At 35.0% G+C, this 18,778-nt stretch overlaps 3 protein-coding genes and 1 pseudogene across 6 annotated transcripts; 3 read left to right on the top strand and 1 right to left on the bottom strand.

Moving 5' to 3' along the window:
- Nucleotides 1–954: 954 nt before the first annotated feature.
- Nucleotides 955–3,419, top strand: LOC122724395. 2 transcript variants are annotated; one of them, XM_043959220.1, is made up of 2 exons: nt 955–3,105; nt 3,183–3,419. In XM_043959220.1, the coding sequence occupies exons 1-2, from the start codon at nt 2,941–2,943 to the stop codon at nt 3,264–3,266; spliced, it is 249 nt and encodes an 82-aa protein (XP_043815155.1). In that variant the 5' UTR covers nt 955–2,940; the 3' UTR covers nt 3,267–3,419. The 2 variants fall into 2 exon arrangements, 1 of the variants encoding a protein (XP_043815155.1); XR_006351755.1 differs by having other exon boundaries at nt 962–3,105.
- An 822-nt stretch (nt 3,420–4,241) lies between these two features.
- On the top strand, nt 4,242–7,655 carry LOC122724396 (adenylyl-sulfate kinase 3-like). Its single transcript, XM_043959221.1, has 6 exons — nt 4,242–4,270; nt 5,492–5,593; nt 6,469–6,560; nt 6,632–6,716; nt 7,042–7,088; nt 7,224–7,655. Exons 3-6 carry the CDS (start codon nt 6,537–6,539, stop codon nt 7,323–7,325), a joined length of 258 nt encoding a protein of 85 aa, XP_043815156.1. The 5' UTR covers nt 4,242–4,270; nt 5,492–5,593; nt 6,469–6,536; the 3' UTR covers nt 7,326–7,655.
- A 192-nt stretch (nt 7,656–7,847) lies between these two features.
- LOC110620802 lies at nt 7,848–13,633 on the top strand (annotated as a pseudogene).
- A 399-nt stretch (nt 13,634–14,032) lies between these two features.
- LOC110620800 lies at nt 14,033–16,733 on the bottom strand. 3 transcript variants are annotated; one of them, XM_021764677.2, is made up of 5 exons: nt 16,424–16,733; nt 15,603–15,837; nt 14,765–15,050; nt 14,439–14,516; nt 14,033–14,305 (listed from the first exon to the last, which is right to left on the bottom strand). In XM_021764677.2, exons 1-5 carry the CDS (start codon nt 16,437–16,439, stop codon nt 14,255–14,257), a joined length of 666 nt encoding a protein of 221 aa, XP_021620369.1. In that variant the 5' UTR covers nt 16,440–16,733; the 3' UTR covers nt 14,033–14,254. The 3 variants fall into 3 exon arrangements, with proteins under 3 accessions (XP_021620369.1, XP_021620371.1, XP_021620370.1); XM_021764679.2 differs by lacking the exon at nt 14,439–14,516; XM_021764678.2 differs by lacking the exon at nt 14,439–14,516 and having other exon boundaries at nt 14,033–14,374.
- Nucleotides 16,734–18,778: the final 2,045 nt, after the last annotated feature.

Genomic DNA, 18,778 nt, shown 5'->3' on the forward strand with positions numbered 1-18,778 from the left:
CGAACTCTTCCTTCTTCGACACTATGTCGAACAAGCATGTTCGCCAGTATGACTGGCGAACACGCTGCGTTGACACACAGAATCCGAAAATATTTTCGAATCCTGCATGTTTTTGAAAATATTTCTCAATTTCTGCATGATTTGAAAAAATGCTCTATGATTTAGACTTTTAGTTCCCATCACTTGGGTTGAGGAACAAAATTTATTATTCCCTTTCTATTGCATTCTTTATAGGTTGTTTAGGACCAAACCTACACAACATCAAGTTGATAAATGGAATAAAGTGAAAGATTCACTTCTGCAAAAAGATGGGTTTTTTCTTTTTAACTTCTCTCTCAATTTTCAGTAAATAGCAAATAAAACCCAAAACAGTGTGAAATTTATTGCAAAAGCCATGAAACCCACATTTGAAAACAACAGTAAGAGGAATACAATGGGGCCAACATGGATTTACACAAGAGGAACAAAACACACATGACTGCCACTAGAGAGAGATTCTTTGATGGAAATCCATGTCAGATCTACACATTTTCTTGCATAAACTCTATTATAGATTTTGTGCAATTGCAGATTCCTTTTCTTATTTGGAGTATATAGTTGACCATTAATTTAACCTTATTAAGAAAAAATGGCAATATTTGAGTTATTTATTCTCTAAAGAGACTCTCTATAGAAACCTTTACATACATTAACTCACCAATAAAAAAAACAAACACTTGAAAAACATTCTATTTCAGCCAGCGACCTCATGTTAGAAATAAAATCAGTTTTATTGTTGATAAGGACACGGTTCTTTCACTGTAATTAACCACAAGCCCAATAATATAATTTGGACTCTATCATGGATCATACACTTGGAGTTATCATTTAAAAGAAAAAGAAAAAAGAAAAAGCCTATAAATAGCACAGGCCTTCCTGGACTTTTGCGTCACATTCCCTGATGAAAGAATAAAATGACAAAAAGACAGGAGTCATAGTCTAATATTAGGAACTCTAATGAATTTTAACCAATAGTTCAAGGACTTATCCGTAACTTTCCTTTTGAAATTTCATTACGCCTCTGCCGGCCCCTCACCAAATCAGTACAATAGGGGCATTTCTGTAAATTCAAAATTCAATTGCAACATCGGAAGAAGCCTGTGCCTGCAGCGTCCAAATCCAATCCTCTTCCCTGTCAAAGGAAAATGTCCGAACGAGTCTCCCCTGTTTCCATTTCGATCGATCAAAAATCATCCCATTCTTCTTCTTGTCTGAAAATCCTCTGGGAATCCTTCAAGATTTTAGCAAGAAACAAACGCCTTTTCTCTTTAATTTATGTTCTTCTCGCTCTCCCTCTCTCTTTTCTCAATGTCTCGCTCTCTCTCTCCTCCTACCCGATCAAGTCAGAAATTTTCCGCCTTGAATTTGTCGCCTCTCGTGCCTCTACCCGCTTCGAAACTCGCCAGTTCTGGAGAGAATCACGCGAGGTTGCGATCTCTCTCCTCCACCTTAAACTCATCTACCTCTTACCCTCTTACTTGTTCTCTCTAATCGCCGCCGTTACGTTAGTCGTCTCCACCGAATCCTCCTACACCAGAAGACCCACAAGCCTTAAAACTGCTTTTGCCGCTGTCAAGTCGACGTGGACGAGGCCGTTGGTTACATCAATATGCATCTATGCTATTCTGTTATTGTACTCCAGCGTACCATACACGCTTGGGGCCATGATTGGGAGCTCTAGTCCCGGATTGAGATTCGTAATACGGCTTATTGGATTGGGGGTAGAATTATACATAATATCTGTTTTAGGATTAGGGCTGGTAGTTTCGATTGTGGAGAGGAGATATGGGTGGGATGCGATTTGGATCGCGTCGCGTTTGATGGAAGGAAGGAGGATTTGTGGATGGGTATTGTCTGGATTATTGGCGGTGATGACGGGTGGAATCGGGTGGAGACTGGAGAGTTTGATAATGGAAACTGACGTTTCGGCGGAGGAATCGAAACGGACGGGGACGGAGGCGGAAGGGTGGAAGAAGGCGTGGCTAGTTGGTATCTATGGGGTGGTGGTGATTTGGGGGTTTGCCGTTACTACAGTTTTTTACTCCGAATGTAGGAAACGACAAGACGTAAGAGCGGCGGCGGCGGAGGACGTGGAGAGCATTGATTCTTGACATTGGTTTCTGTAAATCGTGTGATGAGATCGAAAACACATAATTTTTATTTTTATTTTTGTTTTTTAGATTATTTCTGTTGTTGTACCCCAGTATCAGAGATAATCCCACGGGAAATATCAATTTCCAGAGTACGTTGTTTACTTTCTGAAAAGTTTATGCTACAAATTTTTGTGGGCTGTGAGCCTGTGACAGCAATTATCTAAAGCTGATTGTACAGTCCACTGGCCCAGAAGTGTAAATGGATAAGGCTGAACACTATGGATCAAAAACTTGCAAATTCTCAGTACACCTTAGAACATGTTTCCCTTAGTTTCTTGAATAGTTTATACTAAAAAGAAATTTCTAATTGGCTGAAGCTTTGTCAAGCATCATTTTATTTAAATATTGTTAATAAGAAGTGGCCATCCCATCCCCCACCATCTAATCAATAAAATAAATTGACAATGTCTATCCAAATGTAGAGTAGGTGTATCTGCCATTTTGACTTTGTAAAGCCAGCCATTCATCAGAAACTTCTATGACCAGATCACATGGATTACTGGAACAATAGGAAATCCCATACCACCTAGGAACTCTAGGCATTATATAATTTCTCTTACAAACAGCCTTCTTGTCACCTCAAAAATCAGTTAAGGCTGTCGTTCTATTTGAGCCGTCTTAATTTGTTGGCCATCACCAAATCTAGCATTACTGCAAAGCAGCCGACAGTTCACCGCCACCAACCCTGCTTCGTGTGTTTCTTGATTGTTGTGGCCGTGGGATAAAACACCAAGAGTTCTACAAGAACATGTGTCCTCTGAGGTTTATCTTGGTTTTTTTCTCGGCGGTTTTGGCTGGATACTTTGCATGGAGGACGGTACGGTCATCGCCGGAGATTGAAGGAATAAATCCTGTTGATTCAGCGGTTGAACGGACAACATTGAATGATAAACAAGAATTCGATGTAAAGAAGGTATAGATTTATTCCCTTGTGTTATTTTTGTTGAGTTGTTTGTTTATGTGAAATTGATTGCAATTTAATTGATCCAGACGATTCAAAATGGATTCTGGTTATTCGTGGACATGGCCAGCGGAAAGTACCTGTGGAGGAATCTGAAGGAGATGAGAAATTGAAGAGCTGCTAGAATTTGATCTTCTCTGTTTGTAATCAAACCAATGAATACTTTTTTTTTAAAATCTTATTTCTGCTAAATGTGTGTTTGACCATCTATGCACACATTTTTCTTTTTTAAAATTATATTACTCTAACATAAGTTCATATTTTCATAATTTTAGAAATATTATTAATGATATAAATATTATAAAAATGCCAAGTTTCCGTAAAATATGTACAATAAATAATTATGGATAATAATTGTAATAATAAAAAATAATTAAATAAAATCATCAGGATTTTCACTTTTTAAAATGATAAAAAGGACGGATTACTCTGCATTGAATTACTTATTTGTCCTTTTTTTTGTCAACCTATTTATCATTTTCATAATAAATGGTGTAGATATAAAATTTAATTTATTTCTAAGTATTCAATAAATGTATTATGATTTTTTTTATCAATTTAGAATCTGAAAGAAAAAAATTTATTAATTTAAAATTAAAAAAAATATATTTAAAAATTTAAAATTTTGATCACTTATATAACATAATGGTCAGACTTAATTTTTAATGCGTTTACACACATCAAGTCATCAATTTTCAAAAAAGTGTCAGACATTTTTTAAGATATCGATTCACAATAACAACCACACTTTAATCGTGGTCTGCGCCTATATTATAATAATATATTTATATTATATTAATTAATAATATTTTTTATATTATATTTTTTATAATAATAAATATTTTTTAGTAATTTTTAATATATTAATGTTTAATATATCTTATTATTAATATTTAAATAAAAAATTATAAATATTATATAATTTTAATATCATAAAATTAATATTATATTATAATTAGACGTATAAAAATTACTTAGTAACATCGTATATATTTATTCATTGTTAAAATTTTTTATAATATATTTTATTATTTTTAATATATTAATATTAAAAAAGTATGCTTCTTTTTCTCTCTTTCTCAAGTTGAATTGCGCTTATGTTTCAATCTTCTCTCAGGTATTTTGTCTCTTACTCTTCTTCCTGTGTCTTCTGGGGTTGGTTTCTTGTGATATGTGCCGTCTGATTATGTTCTAATTGCTTTGCTTGGATGAGTATCACCTTTTTGGCTTGCATTTTTCTGTTGTCCAATTTAAATTTGTGATCACTACTTTCAATGATAATGATGGCTTTCTTGAATTGGGACGTTGGATCCTGCTCAACTCCATGAAACGGTAAAAGGGTTGTGTTTAGTATCACTAGAATTCGTTCTATGGGCATTTAGATCATGGTTATATGTAATGCTTTCATGGGCGATTTCGATTTATTTAACTGTGAGAGATATTTGGATTCATATGATGAAATTTTGTTGTGAATGCTTTGAAAACTTGGTTTTTCTCAAAATTAACTATCATGGATTACTTATGCTTTCCTTTCTCTATATATGAGGGGCACGTCATAAGGTGTATAGGCACTTCTTTCCCTTGAACTAACTCTTGGAGTGAGTTAGGCCTGACCAAATTTAACATGGTATTAGAGTCTCCTATCTATCTGATATCGGACGCTCCATAAATGTGCCCACGCACCAATAAAAATTATGGGTGTGACGGGTGTGTTGAATCTCACATCGGTTGTAGAAATGGGAAATGTGGCCCTTATATGAGCTATAGGCACTCCTCCCTCTTGAACTAGATTTTGGGTGAGTTAGGCCTCGTCTAAATTTAACAGTTTCGAATCTGAGTCTACCAAGTAAGTATTAATTTGTTATACATGGGGAGCCAAATGATCTGAAGTATATGATTTTGGTGTTCTTAATGCTTCGAGTCTGTAAAAGAGAGTTGAACCTTGTGGATTGCTGAATTGGATGCCTGTTTCTGTGGCCTGTGCTTGCTCCTTCTTTCCTAGAATATAGATGTCATGACCAATGAATAAAAATAAGAATCTGAATCTACAACCTCTGGTGTTACAAATGTGTCTTATCGGCTGGAAATAGAAGTTAAAGGTATTTGCATACTGGAGCAGCCAAAAGACTTTGTCCAATAAAGGAGGGGAGGGTGATTCAGAAGAAATACTTAACATCTTAGGCACCAAACAGAATGTAGAGTTGTGAATCCCTACCTTGACAAATGCTTGCATAATGTAGTGGCATTTTGCTCAAATAAATTGCTTTTCTGAACTCATCCTCAGTTTGCAATCCACAAAAATTAAGAACACTGACATGTTCTCTAATAACTTTTTCAGGGAAAAGCACACTGGAGTGCTCTCTAAGCACAGAATTGCACTCTAGGGGGAAGCTTTCCTATGTTCTTGATGGAGATAACCTTTGCCATGGACTGAACAAAGGTCTGGGTTTCAGTGCTGGAGATCTAACTGAAATATTCGCAGAGTTAGTATGATTTTATTTAGAAACAAATATCTTACTGGATATTTGGCTATGAAACTTAATTTCATAATAATGGCTGCTTCATGGTCAAACTTACACATTGAGATTAAACGTTGTTTGTATATGTCATATGTAATGGTAGCTGCATCTAGCTTTCTGATGGATGTGGCTTACAATAAACTGAGAAGAGAGGGTGATGATAGTACTGATTCGACTCCAAAGTTGTAATAATTTGGAAGGTTTTCTTAAATAAATGAGTAAATTAGTTTGAAGTTATCATTCAACCAGGTTTATTTGTGGGCTTGTTCATTTCTTTTAGCTGATCCAAGTGTTATACGCTTTGTGTGTGTCAGACTCATTCATGGAGATTCTCTGGAGGCAGCTTTGACTGTCTATTACACAGTGCCGGTCAGAAGCTGACATGGCTCATCAGTCCATTAGTTTTCTAAATTTCTATTGCAGCACACCCAAATCTTGGATGTGTTCCAGAATTTTAAATTATAAACTTGCATTGTTCTCTGTTTTCCAGATTTCGAGTTAAAAATGTCCAAGTAGAATTAGATGTTGAAATTTTATTAAAAAGAAAGAATGATTATTATTTTTTTTTTCATTTGGTGGATGTAGGAACTTATTAACTGAGACACAAGTTCCATAATTTGTAGGTTTTCAACTGTCCAAATAGTACTTTAAAGAAAGAGAATATTCCAAATTTGTGATAACAAGAACCCTAATTTATACTAAACCTCAACTGTAATACATGTAATAGGGTTAATATGGGATCTTATCATGTAACTTTTTGTCATTAAACATTAATATATATACTTGTTTGTTTTAGGTGCTGGTTTTATATGCACTGCTAGTCTGATATCACCATACAGAAAGGACTGGGATGTTTGCAGTGCGATGTTGGCAGATGCTAATTTCACAGTAATGGCTCTTATTATGATGAGAAATTTTTTTCTCCAAGATGGGATGCCAGTTTGCTTGTATTTTCACAGGTTTTCATGAACATGCATCTGTCATTGTGTGAGTCCAGAGATGCTAAAGGCCTCTACAAGCTTGCACTAGCCGAAAAGATTAAAGGTTAGCTCTCGAAGCATATACTCAGTGTTGTTTTGATGGAATGACATCACACAAAATGAAAGATGCAAAAAGACAAGGACAGCACGTAAGCTGTAACAACTGCATTATTACTGCACATTTTAACCTAAAGAAAAGAAAAAAAAAAGAGCACGTCCTCCTATAAAATAATGATGACTCCTTTTCTCATTTTTAAGTTTCTGATGCTCTGAATAATGAGTAGAAGGAATCATGGCTATTTGTATTTCCTTACATCACTGATGAAATTTGTTCTAGATGGCTGCAAATGGACCTTTCTCTGAGTCACTGTTTCATTATTACATTACAGGATTTACTGGCACAGATGATCCTTATGAACTACCTTTGAATTGCGAGGTGTTGACTATTTAAACTTGACCATTGCTCTAAAACGACAGTCACCATCTGAAAGAGAACTAACATGATATTTTAGGTACCCTGTGATATGATACTGTGTAATTTGAAGTGGATATGATTTTGCTTTCCATGCAGATAGAAATAAAAGAGAAAGATGGAGCCTGCCCCACAGCATCTGCCATGGCTGGACAAGTAGTGTCCTACTTGGAGGACAAAGGACTTGCGCAGGATCAGTGATTAAGTCCGCTAACTTTGAGCTATCATAATCATAACCTCTTCGGACAAATCATTTTGTTTGGGGTTCATATCCTGTCCACTTCAACACCTTCTGGCTAAGGGTGTCACCAGGTTCTTTGAAGAGACACAAAACAATGCGCAGCAGAGAAGAAAAGAAAAGTTGTAAAACAGTGTGCAGCAATTAAGATGAAACGGTGTGCAACGGCAGGAAGCAAGTTTGTTAATCTATTGTAACAAATAGCTCAGTAGATAGATCCAGTAGCTGAGCTATCTCCATGTGTATATATATCCCCTGTCATTTAATGAAATTATCAGAAGTGATTTTTGAAATTGGTATTCCGCTTTATTTTATTGGTTTAATTTAATTAAAAAATTTTAAATTTTTTAGAAAAAATTATGTTTATTTGGTATACACTTTTTATTAACTTCTTAAGAAATTAAGGTTATTTTTTTATTTGATGTAAAAAAATTAATTTTTTTTTTTAATTTAGAAGTTTATTTTTCAGGAACTAATTTATTTAGACCAAACAAACGAGGGGGAAGATTCCCTCAAAAGGAAAAGGTGGAGGAGAAGGAAAGCTGGAAGGAACTTTTGGGTCAAAGGCAAGGAAAGAATCACCAAAGCCAGGGGAATCCAGACCCGATTAAACACTCGAATCATATTAATACGACGAAGTTTCGTGTCAATATCCCAAATAATAACGCTGCGCGTGAACTCATCATCGATTGCGACCAAAATTGACTTTTCCCATCTCGTAACCAAAACCAACAAAACAGCCAACAAAGGAACCGAGAAAGAAGAGAGAGGGAGAGATGGTTTTGAACAGCAATCTGGTGGTGACCATAGCCAACGTATCAGCTAATCTATGCCAATACATAGCATGCAATCCGGAGCGGCTAAGCAGCGACCAAGTCTTGAATTTGCTCTTCTGCTTCCCTCTCCAACGTTTGGGCCGTCTCGCTTTATCTCTATGGACCTATCTCTGCTACAATCCCAATCCCGCCAATCTTTCTGATTTCGATTTCGACGGTGATTCCCACTCTGATTAAGCTCTTGAATCAAATTTTTAAAGATACCTATCACTTTTTCATGTATTTGTAAAATTTATTGTTATTAATATAAATTTTCTGAGAAGAGAAAATAAATGATGTTGATTGATTATGTGAAGAGATGGGATTTCATTGGAATTGGAACAGATCTGAGTTTCTTAAAAAGTCGTATCTTTTTGTTTGGTGGCTTGTGTACAACTCGAACTTGCAAAGTGTTTGCTTTTGCGTCGTATTATCAAATTCCTTGTGGTCCTGGATGCAAATAACCAGTATAACGAATTTAAGAAATAAAATAAATATATATAGCAGGAATTTATTAATTTAAAAATCCAAATTCATTTCAACCAGACCTAAAACAACAGCAGAGCCATCCCTTCATTCATTTGCTTTATTTTCAGACCTTCAGAAGATATAAAATTTTGCAGAAAGGGCAAAAACTTGGCAGATTATTTTTTTTTAAAAAAAAAAAGTGGAATTAGTAATTGAAGTTAAATAATATTTAAAGGGTAGTTGGGTGGCGTTGTCGTTGGTTGGTTGGTTGTCTCTTCTCTTTGTTGCGCGCAAGAATGAGGACTATGGCGATGCCGTGCAAATTCCCCATATTTACCCGCGTAAATGTCAACAAAACCCGCCTTTCTCATGTCTTATTACCATTTTGCCACTCATCCTTCTCTCTCAGTCATCGTCGCCCTCTTTCCATGGCCTCTGCAACTCAGCCATCCACTCAGGTAATCATTTTTAATCAAGCATCTTTTCTTGATAATAAAAAGAAAGTTTGTGCTTTATTTAACAATTTGAGTGATTGGCTATGGAAATTTGTGTGGGATATTGCTATTGCTTTTGTTAAATTGATTTATTGATTTCTTGATAGTATAGGCTCTAAGCTTCACATTTAGCAAGTTATTGATTAATTAAACTAAAGGGTTTTCAACTGTGAATTGTATTTGTTCATCAGACTGTGTCACCTGGGGATCTGAATACTGATGCCAATGTGTTTCAGTTGATCCAAACTCACCAGGTAGGTTCTCTTTCCTCATAAATGCTTAAGAAATTAGTATTAATATCTCTGTTAATAGTTATAGTCAAATGTGATGTGAACACATGTTTGTGTGATTATAGGAAAAGGCAGCTCGACTTCCTCCCGTTGAGGAAATTAGAACTGTGCTTTATCAGTGTCCGTGGCATGCTTTCAACTTTTTCTCAGGTTTGTTCATATGGTTACAGATTTCAACTCATTCATCAGAAGAGAAATAATGGAATTAAAATTATTTTTTACATGGTTGAAGGATGGCGATCACATTTCAGTCCATTAGTTCTTGTGTGACAGGAGTTAAAGGTTTAGTGTTGATTTCTTTTGGATGTATCGAAAAGGAAGGTCAGTGTTAATGAATTGCTAAACCTATTTGGTGGTGGATGCAACAATAGTCAATATAAAAGGCCAAATTTAGGCCAAAGTTTTTTTTCCCAATTATTTTAAAGCATTGCTGAAAGTGGAAAATCACATATAATTGGCTATTTTTTTATTGAAACGATCGTGAATATCCCAAAATGAAAGCCAACATGAATGTCAAGAGATCGGCATTGTTGGACTGTCAAAAGATCCATCTTTTGTTTTCTTTTTTTTTTTTCTGGCCATTTGGGGAAGGGTTGTGGGTATCGATGGGTGTTTTAGTTTGCAGGCCGGTTTATACTTGATTATGGCTTGCTTTGCTTGAACTACTTTTAACTGTTAACCAACTAACATCAGTTGCTGTTGATGAACAGAAGGTCGAGGGTTATCCATCAGGTTTAGTGGTTGATTTTACATGTGATATTGATGGATCTCCAATGTTGGCAGTTAGCAGCTTGGCAACTCATGCACAGGTTTGCTTCTTAACCTCCATACTCCTTTCATGTGTCCAACTTGGCAAATCATTCATCAATTATAGAAATGAATAGCCATTCCATTGTTTACATCCAGCCATCCACATTAATGAAATATAACGAAAGTGACTCGTTTGGATACTTTATATTGAGAAAATTTATCCATGTTTGCTTTTCTAAGGTTTCGTGAGGAGCTGACAACTGTTATAATAAGATGAACTTTGGTGAATGCTTTTAATAATAAAAGTCTAATAAATAAGATTGATTAATATATAGGTTTGGTTGCTCATATCTGTTAACTTATTCCTTGATAGTTCATTCCATGTGGATTATGGAGATGCTAGATTAAACTTAATTGTCTTTGCCAAATTCTGTTTGTTTATCTATTTTCCCCTTTTTTTTCTCTTGCATAATTGAGCAAGACATTGTTGTTATTTTAGCATTTTTTTTATAGGAAAATTAGTCTTTTACAATCCTACGACTATCTGAAACTTGCTTTTCACAGGATCTCTTAGTTAATTCCAAATGCTCATTGCTTGTTGCTAGAGATCTGGAGGATAGGACTGATTTGGTAATCACCCTACATGGTGATGCTGCTTCTTTAAGTCATTTTTGTCCCCATTTCCTGTATAGATATTATCTTAAACTCATTGTTTTGGCATGTGGTTCAGCTTGAAATTTTTCCTTTTTGCCATAGTGATGTGGGTTGATATAAACTTAAAAATTCTTGTTTGATGAATTACTTAGGTTTCTGAGAAAGATATAACTACCATTCGAAGTGCATTTCTGACAAAGCATCCCAATGCATTCTGGGTAACTTGTTTCCCCCATATCCAACATGCTCTCTTTTTTTTTGGTCACCAACACCATTGCTAAACATCAAGGTCCAAACTAAATGAACACATACAATATGAAGGTCAACTTTGGCGACTTCCAATTCATTCGTATTGAACCAAATGTTGTGCGATATGTGTTGGGAGTTGCAACTGCGTTGCTGGGATCAGGAGTTTTGTGTTATTCTGTTTTTTTTTTCCCACTGAATTCTAGTCCAAAATTTTTTACATGTGCATTGTTGAGAGTGACTTTTGACAGTCTTAAGGTCACTCAGCTAAGAAAATCACCAACACTTTTGCTTCTGCACTTAAAGATTTTTTTTTTTTTTTTCTGAATGGCTCCTAGTTTAGTTTAATTGTTTTGTTCCACCCTTTTGCACCAAATTCCCATTTCATATTTGTTATTTTAAATGTTGCAGAGTTTAGCAAAGAAGAGTATCAAGCTGCTAAAATTGATCCAATAGCTCGGTTTTCCAAACCTGTTGCAGTATGTTCTCCTTGTATGGTATATGCCTGCATGCTGTATGTGTTGTAACTTTTCTTCGCCAGACTGCTTTTTGACTTATTGGCTTTTATCAGTCTCATATGAATAGAGATCATGCTGAAGATACAAGGCTCATTGTGCAACATTCAACATCACTTGCGGTAACTGGTGTATTACCAATTTATATTTATTTATTATCTAGGAAACCATCTACTATATGAAGAGTGACTTGCTGTTTTTCTTTAGGTCGACTCTGCCCACATACTAGACATTGATAGTCTTGGATTCAATGTTAAGGTACTGCCAATACTTAACCATCTCACTTTGTGTGCCTAAATTACTAGTTCTCCAAATTTTTTTTTATTTTTGCTTCCAGTTTATCTATTTTCTTCTTTAATGGGGGCTTAATTTGACAAAGACTTCTTTCAGAACTGTTTCATTTCACTAGTACTTCATTATTGACACTTTTGCTGAGCTAAAAATTAACTGTTCCTCTTCCCCTTGGATTAACGTTTTGACCTCATATTTCTTCTTCTAGGCTGTTTATCAAGGAAATGCTTACAAGCTTCGGATTCCTTTTTCTAGACGTGCTGAAGAGAGAAAGTGAGATGCCTTAACCATGCATTTGGTGTCTTATAGGAGTTATATAATTCTCTTATGCAAAAAATTCATATATATTGTTCATTCTACTCTTTTGCCTTCCACTTTTGCTGTTCCTTTGTCATACAACAGCTGGTGCTAGGTTCTCATCTTAGTTTTGATGAAAAGTTTTAACTTTTTGCCCACATTGCTGAAATTAATTTGAGGAGTTGCTTATATCAGGAATTAAATGATGGGATTCTATATATGAAATCCTGCCATAATTGAAATCCTTGGCCATAAAAAATATACAGGCCTTTCTGCCATGGGCCTACAGGTTTCCATTGAATATTGAGCCACTGTCATGTACTCTGGTTTTATATTGCAACTCAGTGGTTCTTCTGCTTCCCATTTGACTGCATTATTTGACTTTGATTTTTTTTTATTCTAATTAGCAATTTTATCTTTTTACTTTTAGGGATGTGAAGACTCTAATTGTGGAAATGCTTCAAGCTGCTAAGTCTCAACTTTCAAGCTAATTGATACCACGCAGAAAAGGGAACAAAGAGGTCTGTGCTTATCCATATAATCTTGCAATGTGGTGCTGTTTTACTATTTTGCTGGACTTGAGCTGCATACGTTATAAGCAAACCATGCGCTCATGTTTGACCTTCTCAGTCTCACTTTAACCATTATGTTTTTTCAAGTATTAAGAGTTTTCCCCTTCCTTTTTTTACCCCATCTTTTATGGGAAGAGGGGAGATCAGATCCGACAGTTTCTGCACACTTTTGTCTTTTCATGTTCAGAACTTTGAACTTAATTTTATTGCATGGAGCAAAATAGAAATGAATTGAACGTTTTTTTTCTTCTTTTTTTGCTAGAATTCCATCATGATATTCTTGTTCTCATGCCCCTTGATTTCTGAATTGTGTTCCGAGTTTTTTTTTTTCTTTTGAATTGTGTTCTTGTGCTTGGCTTCAATATCAAATAGCATATTCCTGATTCTGGTTCTTTCTGGCTACTATTAAAGTATCCAATGCGTCTTATCATCTCGTTTGTCTGTGTAGGATTCTGCAGCGCATTTCAATCGCAGCCTAGTTGATAGTTGATGTGAATGACTAAAATTCTGTAAAGCAAACAAAACACGTACTGAAAACTAAACAATCACCTGGGTGTTGGCGGCTTCTTCATACATAGTTACATACTATTGGACAGCATACTTGGCTACCAAAGGGGTGTAGTCAATTGCAAACTGATGCAAGGATATGTAAAAACCAGAATAATAATGCATGTTTCTTTTTTCAATGGTGAGAACATATTGAATCCCCCATTGGATTTGGAATAAAGGGAGCTAGTAATGTGAGAGATCTGGATTTGTACTTCGCAGTTGGTTCTATTTTAAGCAAATGGGAAAAAGACAATTGTAATCGGATGATCATTTTGCTAATTAGTCGCATAAAATATTTAATTAGCAGTCGCGAAATCTGTCTATTTTTCACTTGCAAAGGGCAAATCACAAGCTAATAATCAGCTCCGTTGGGTAATTATATTTCATTGGATATAGGATTCCCCTTGTAGATTTTGCACGCTTACTGTTGCACGCTGACTGCTGAGTCTGACATGATTACAGTCATAGGCAGAGCTGCTGTGGGAGTTTCATTTATAGGTATCACCTGCATAATGAGTCCAAGCCAAGCCATCTTATTTGACAAATTTTGACCATATTAAATGTGGTTCTCTATATTAAAATATGCGAGGCATCTTAGGGTGCAATTCGCTGGAATTAAGGCTGCAAGCAGGGGAGTAGATGATCAGATTACTGCATTGCTATTTCCCCAGAGAGAGAAATCATAAATTAATATATATATATATATATACTTAAGAATGAAGCAAATGGTAAATGAGAAAAAGAATTATTTTCTCATTGATAAAAATGAAGCTTAGAACTGTACAAACAACAAACGAACAAACAAAGCAGAGACTTCTTTCTTAATTCTTGCTACCCTCTCTTTTCCCATTCTATCAAACACATTATCATCATCTCCAAGCAAAAATTCCAAAAATTTCTAAAGATAAAAAGTCTCTGCCGCTGCTGCTTTTGCTTTAATGTGACAATCTCTCATTCTGAATCACTTTCCATGCTTCCCATGGCCTTCAGTCCTCTGGGTCTCTGAATCACATACCAAGAAAAAAGCTTTAAACAAGTGACACTTAAAGAGAGAACTTCAAATTTTTTTCCCTTGCAAAAAAAAAAAAATAAATAAAGAAAACTTCAGATCTAAAAGAAAATAAACTTAAAATACCTTCTTAGTGCTCTTCTTCTCCCTCACCTCATACCTCTCTTGGCACATATCAGTCAACCAAGCCCCAGGGCTCACCAACTGTCACCCACCAAAAAATAATTGAAAAAAAAAAATTAAAACCCAACAAGGCATGACATATGTATATATATATATATATATATATACATATATATACGTACATATTCCAATTTCCAACAAACCCAAATCAAAAAAATCTCCACTTCTTCCTTCCCCACCCAAAGAAGTTCTTATACAAAATTTTCTCGAGAGAAGAAGAGGAATATCAAAAAATACATATAAAAAGAAGGCACTTATCAGAGACTTACAAGTAAGCTTCTTTGGATAATCTTGGCTCTCTTTTTAGGCCGTTGAGGAAGCTTACAACCTTTCATAGCCATAAAATCCTCCTCTTTTTCTTTGCTTGACAGTGTGATATATAGCTTTGGCCAAACGTGTCCTTTGTCCTCTCCATTGTTACCATCAATTGAAACCTTCCCATTCTCATCCACACCCATTGAACCTCTTGTAGTGTAATACCTGTCTTCTTTTTCCGGTGATGCCGATTTCCGGTTCTCAGTCATACTAGACCGGAGTGTTGCTGCCTCAGAATTCCTGTACCACACAGATCTGCATAAGTTGATATTTCCAATTTTTACCATTATTTTTAAGCCACTGATTGTTCACATCTTGGGATCTAAAAGCGACAAAATCATTTTAAAATGCGTTTTAAAACAAAAATTCTCTTGTTTCTTGTATTTTCCCATCAACCAAACAGGAGATTGCAAGAAAGTTCCGACCTTTTCTCTATTTATATCGGGGAATTCTCAACTGTCTGTTTGGTTGCTGAGAAAAAGGAAAACAATTCGGAATTAGAAAATTGAAAAAACAAAAATCATACAGAGTGAACCTCAATTTCTCTTTTTCAATTTCCTGAGCAACCAAATAGGAAAGAAAAAAGGGAGAGAAAAAAAAATAAAAACCTCCGCCAACCTCATTTTTTAGAGGAATTTCTCTATTTGGTTGCTGAGAAAAAGAGAACATAAACGAGTCCGAGAAAATAGAGAATACAGAAACCACCACACTATACAGCCTCATATTCCGAGTCAGAAACTGGCCCTTTCTCTCCTCGGCAAGGCAAGCAAAGAAACTGAGCACCAATCTAACCTGGTAAGACGATTGGATTGAGGATGAGACGCTTCCTTCTCAGTAGCAGGAGAGACGATGCGTCTATCAATACGAGTTGTGATTTTCCTGCGAAAGACACCATCGGATCTCTGCGAGATAATTTCAGGGCCTCGTACTCTCACGCATCTAAGCCTCTTTTTATTCCCCCACTGCAAGAAAAAATCTGACTCTAATGCTTTATTTGCTATCTGGGTTTTCTCGTCTTTGTCCATGCCTGCAATCACAAAGAAAAGTACCAATAAAAACCAACCCAGAAGTGAAATCCGAGAATTAGCAGAAATTTGAGGTAGAGCAATGAAGAAAAAGAAGATTTGATTATTCATTAAGAAACCCCACAAATGAAATCAGTGAAAGAAATATCCCGTTTTATCTGCTCCCAAAAATTGAGAGAAAACGGATAAAGGGGCTGCGGTAACACATCGGTTTGGGCTTGCATGAATTCCATTGGAAAGACCCAGAAGTAAAGATGAAAGAGATTGTGACTTCCAGTTTGAAAAGTGAGTTGATAGAGAAAACCAGAAGTGAAAAACCAGAGAAAATAATTTAAAAAATGGGTCAAATAGAAGATAAAGAAAAGAGATTATGGAGAAGATGAATAAAAAACTGGCAGAAATGACAAAGTGGGATGCAAAGAAAAATTGAATCCGGAAAGGATTGTGAGGTAAACCTCAAGATCTACGACTGTAACAGCGAAAACAGGAGGGAAGTCCAGCCTGCGATTCGCAACAATTGACTTGTTACAGAAACGCCAGAGGTAAAAGGAGGGAGAGAGAGAGAGAGAGAGAGAGAGGATGTCTTACTGTAAGAAAATTGCATGAAGAACGAAGGAAGAAAGCGAAGAACAATCCCTGAGAAAATATGTAGAGAACAAGCCGAGTCTCCAAAAACAAGACCAATCCCAGATCGTCTATATCCCAGATTATACCACCAACACTCTCTCTCGCTCTCAGATTTTTTTTTTTCTCGTTTGTGTTTGTTCTTGTAATCTCTTCTCTGTGTTTGCGTTTGAAGAAGCACAGGTGATTCGTCTCAAAATCCACCTACGTTGTTTGTTTCTCTCAGCTTCGTGCGCTCCTCTTCTTCTTCTTCTTCTTCTCTGGTGTTATCTCCTCCACCCTCACAGTATTTATCTCGCCCTCAATGGCCTGAGAGTGTGAAAAATAACTGCAGATTATTCCAACCGTTGGATTGTAAACGGACGGCTGGATGAGAGTAGTAGGCCTTGTGAATACTCTCTCAAAGCCCAGCTCTCTTTTCACGTGCTATTTGCTTGATGGTTTTGAGTGGTATTGGGCCTTCAGGCCCAATAGGATTATATATGGGCTTTCTTTTGGTAGAACTTGGGCCTCCTTATATCTCTCCTCTCATCATTTGCACAAATATTAGTGTTCTCTTGATTTTTTTTTTTTAATTTTTAGATTTAATTTCAATTGCATATATACATTAAATTTCACAGATTAGAATAAATATTAAAATTATTAAATTGAAACTCATTGTATGAGTATTTATCTATAAATCAAAATATATTAGCAATTGTGGAAATCTATAATAAATTTAAATATTGAATTGTTTTAACAATTTTTTTCTTATTAATTAAGAGTTCAATTCTGTGAAAGTGCATAAAATGACATTGTTCTTTAAAAAATTAATTTTAACTTGTAAAATTTAATTAGTAGACATAAAACTTATTATTAAAATAATAATAATAAAGGGTTGCTTTATAAAAAAGAAAGAAAGAAAAAGGAGGTTGTTAATGAAAGAAAGAGCTTTAAAGGACAGAATCTTGAAATTGCAAGTCTTTATTTTTGGTTCGCTAGTTTACTTTGTGAGGGATAATGTGGGGAGAGAGAGAAGTGTTGAATTTCTTGATTTTGGGTATTTCACTAATTTTCTTTTATCCCCATAAGATTTTGGTGACCCTACAACCAACCCTTTTCCTTTTTAACTCAACTTGCCCTAGTTTCTGAGAATTGCCCTATCCAGCCCATGATTCAATTATTGTGACTTGGATTTTATATGTTTTAATATATTAATAGAAAATATAATTTAATATTATAAAATAAATTATAATCCTTAAATATTATTTTTATCTCTTCATATGATTTAAATCAAATTTTTTAAAATCAAAATATATACATTTCTTTTATAAATATGTATTTAAAGAAGAGAGGAATTGAATTTTCAAATACAATCACTTTTCTTTATATAACTACTAGATAATATTTTTAAACTCTCAAATCTACACCACAGTTTCCAATGTATATAGAGCTATATGCCATTATTAGAGAAAAAAAAAAGCAATACTTATCTTGAAGCTACTTTATTCCAATATTTGAACCAAGAATTTGAATTTTGTTGATGGTGGGGTCTTTTGAGGACTTTTATCAAACACATGGACCAGTTCAATAAATTTATTCTCACTTAACCCTTGTTTTCTACAATTAGAAATTACCCACTAATTTTGACTTGCTAATTGTTGTTGCTTATGCTTTTCATACTTTGATACTAATACCCTACAATCATTTGAATTCATCTACTTAAATCTAGTGTATGTTAAAGATTAGGGGCGGAGGGAAGGTACGGCAAGGGGCACGTGTCGTATCGGCGACCGGAAAATACTTTGAAGGGGATGAAGGTGCCGCAGCGGCGCAACCGGTGCCCTACCAAAGGGAAGCTCCTGGCTCCGCCACTGTTAAAGACAGTATATTGCGATGGTAATATATGTATATAAGGATTAATCTCTTTTTCAAAATTTAGTTTATTTGAGAGAGTTTTTTTAAATAATGAAAGATTTTTTAAAATTGAAAAGCTTTGAATTTTTATTTGTGAGATGATGAAGTTTTTTAAAATAAGATTTTGCAAGTTTTAATTTTTATTAACCTTTAATAAAATCTTACATTTGGCAAAAAATAAAAATAATTAGTTTTAATTGAATAATATTAAAAGAACTTTATTAAAGTTATAAGAATTCAAGTCTTGATATGATTCCTCTAAATAAGAGATAACTTTTGATGATTGAAAGGATAGCTTTTGCCTTCTTTGTTATCCTCATACACTTACTATTATAGGTTCATAAAATGAATCTATCTATGTCCATACTCTACATCCCCATCACTTCCCATTCATATACATAAAACATTATTTTCTTTTTTAAA

This window comes from Manihot esculenta, chromosome 8 (assembly GCF_001659605.2).
Source record: "Manihot esculenta cultivar AM560-2 chromosome 8, M.esculenta_v8, whole genome shotgun sequence".
Lineage (NCBI taxonomy): Eukaryota > Viridiplantae > Streptophyta > Magnoliopsida > Malpighiales > Euphorbiaceae > Manihot > Manihot esculenta.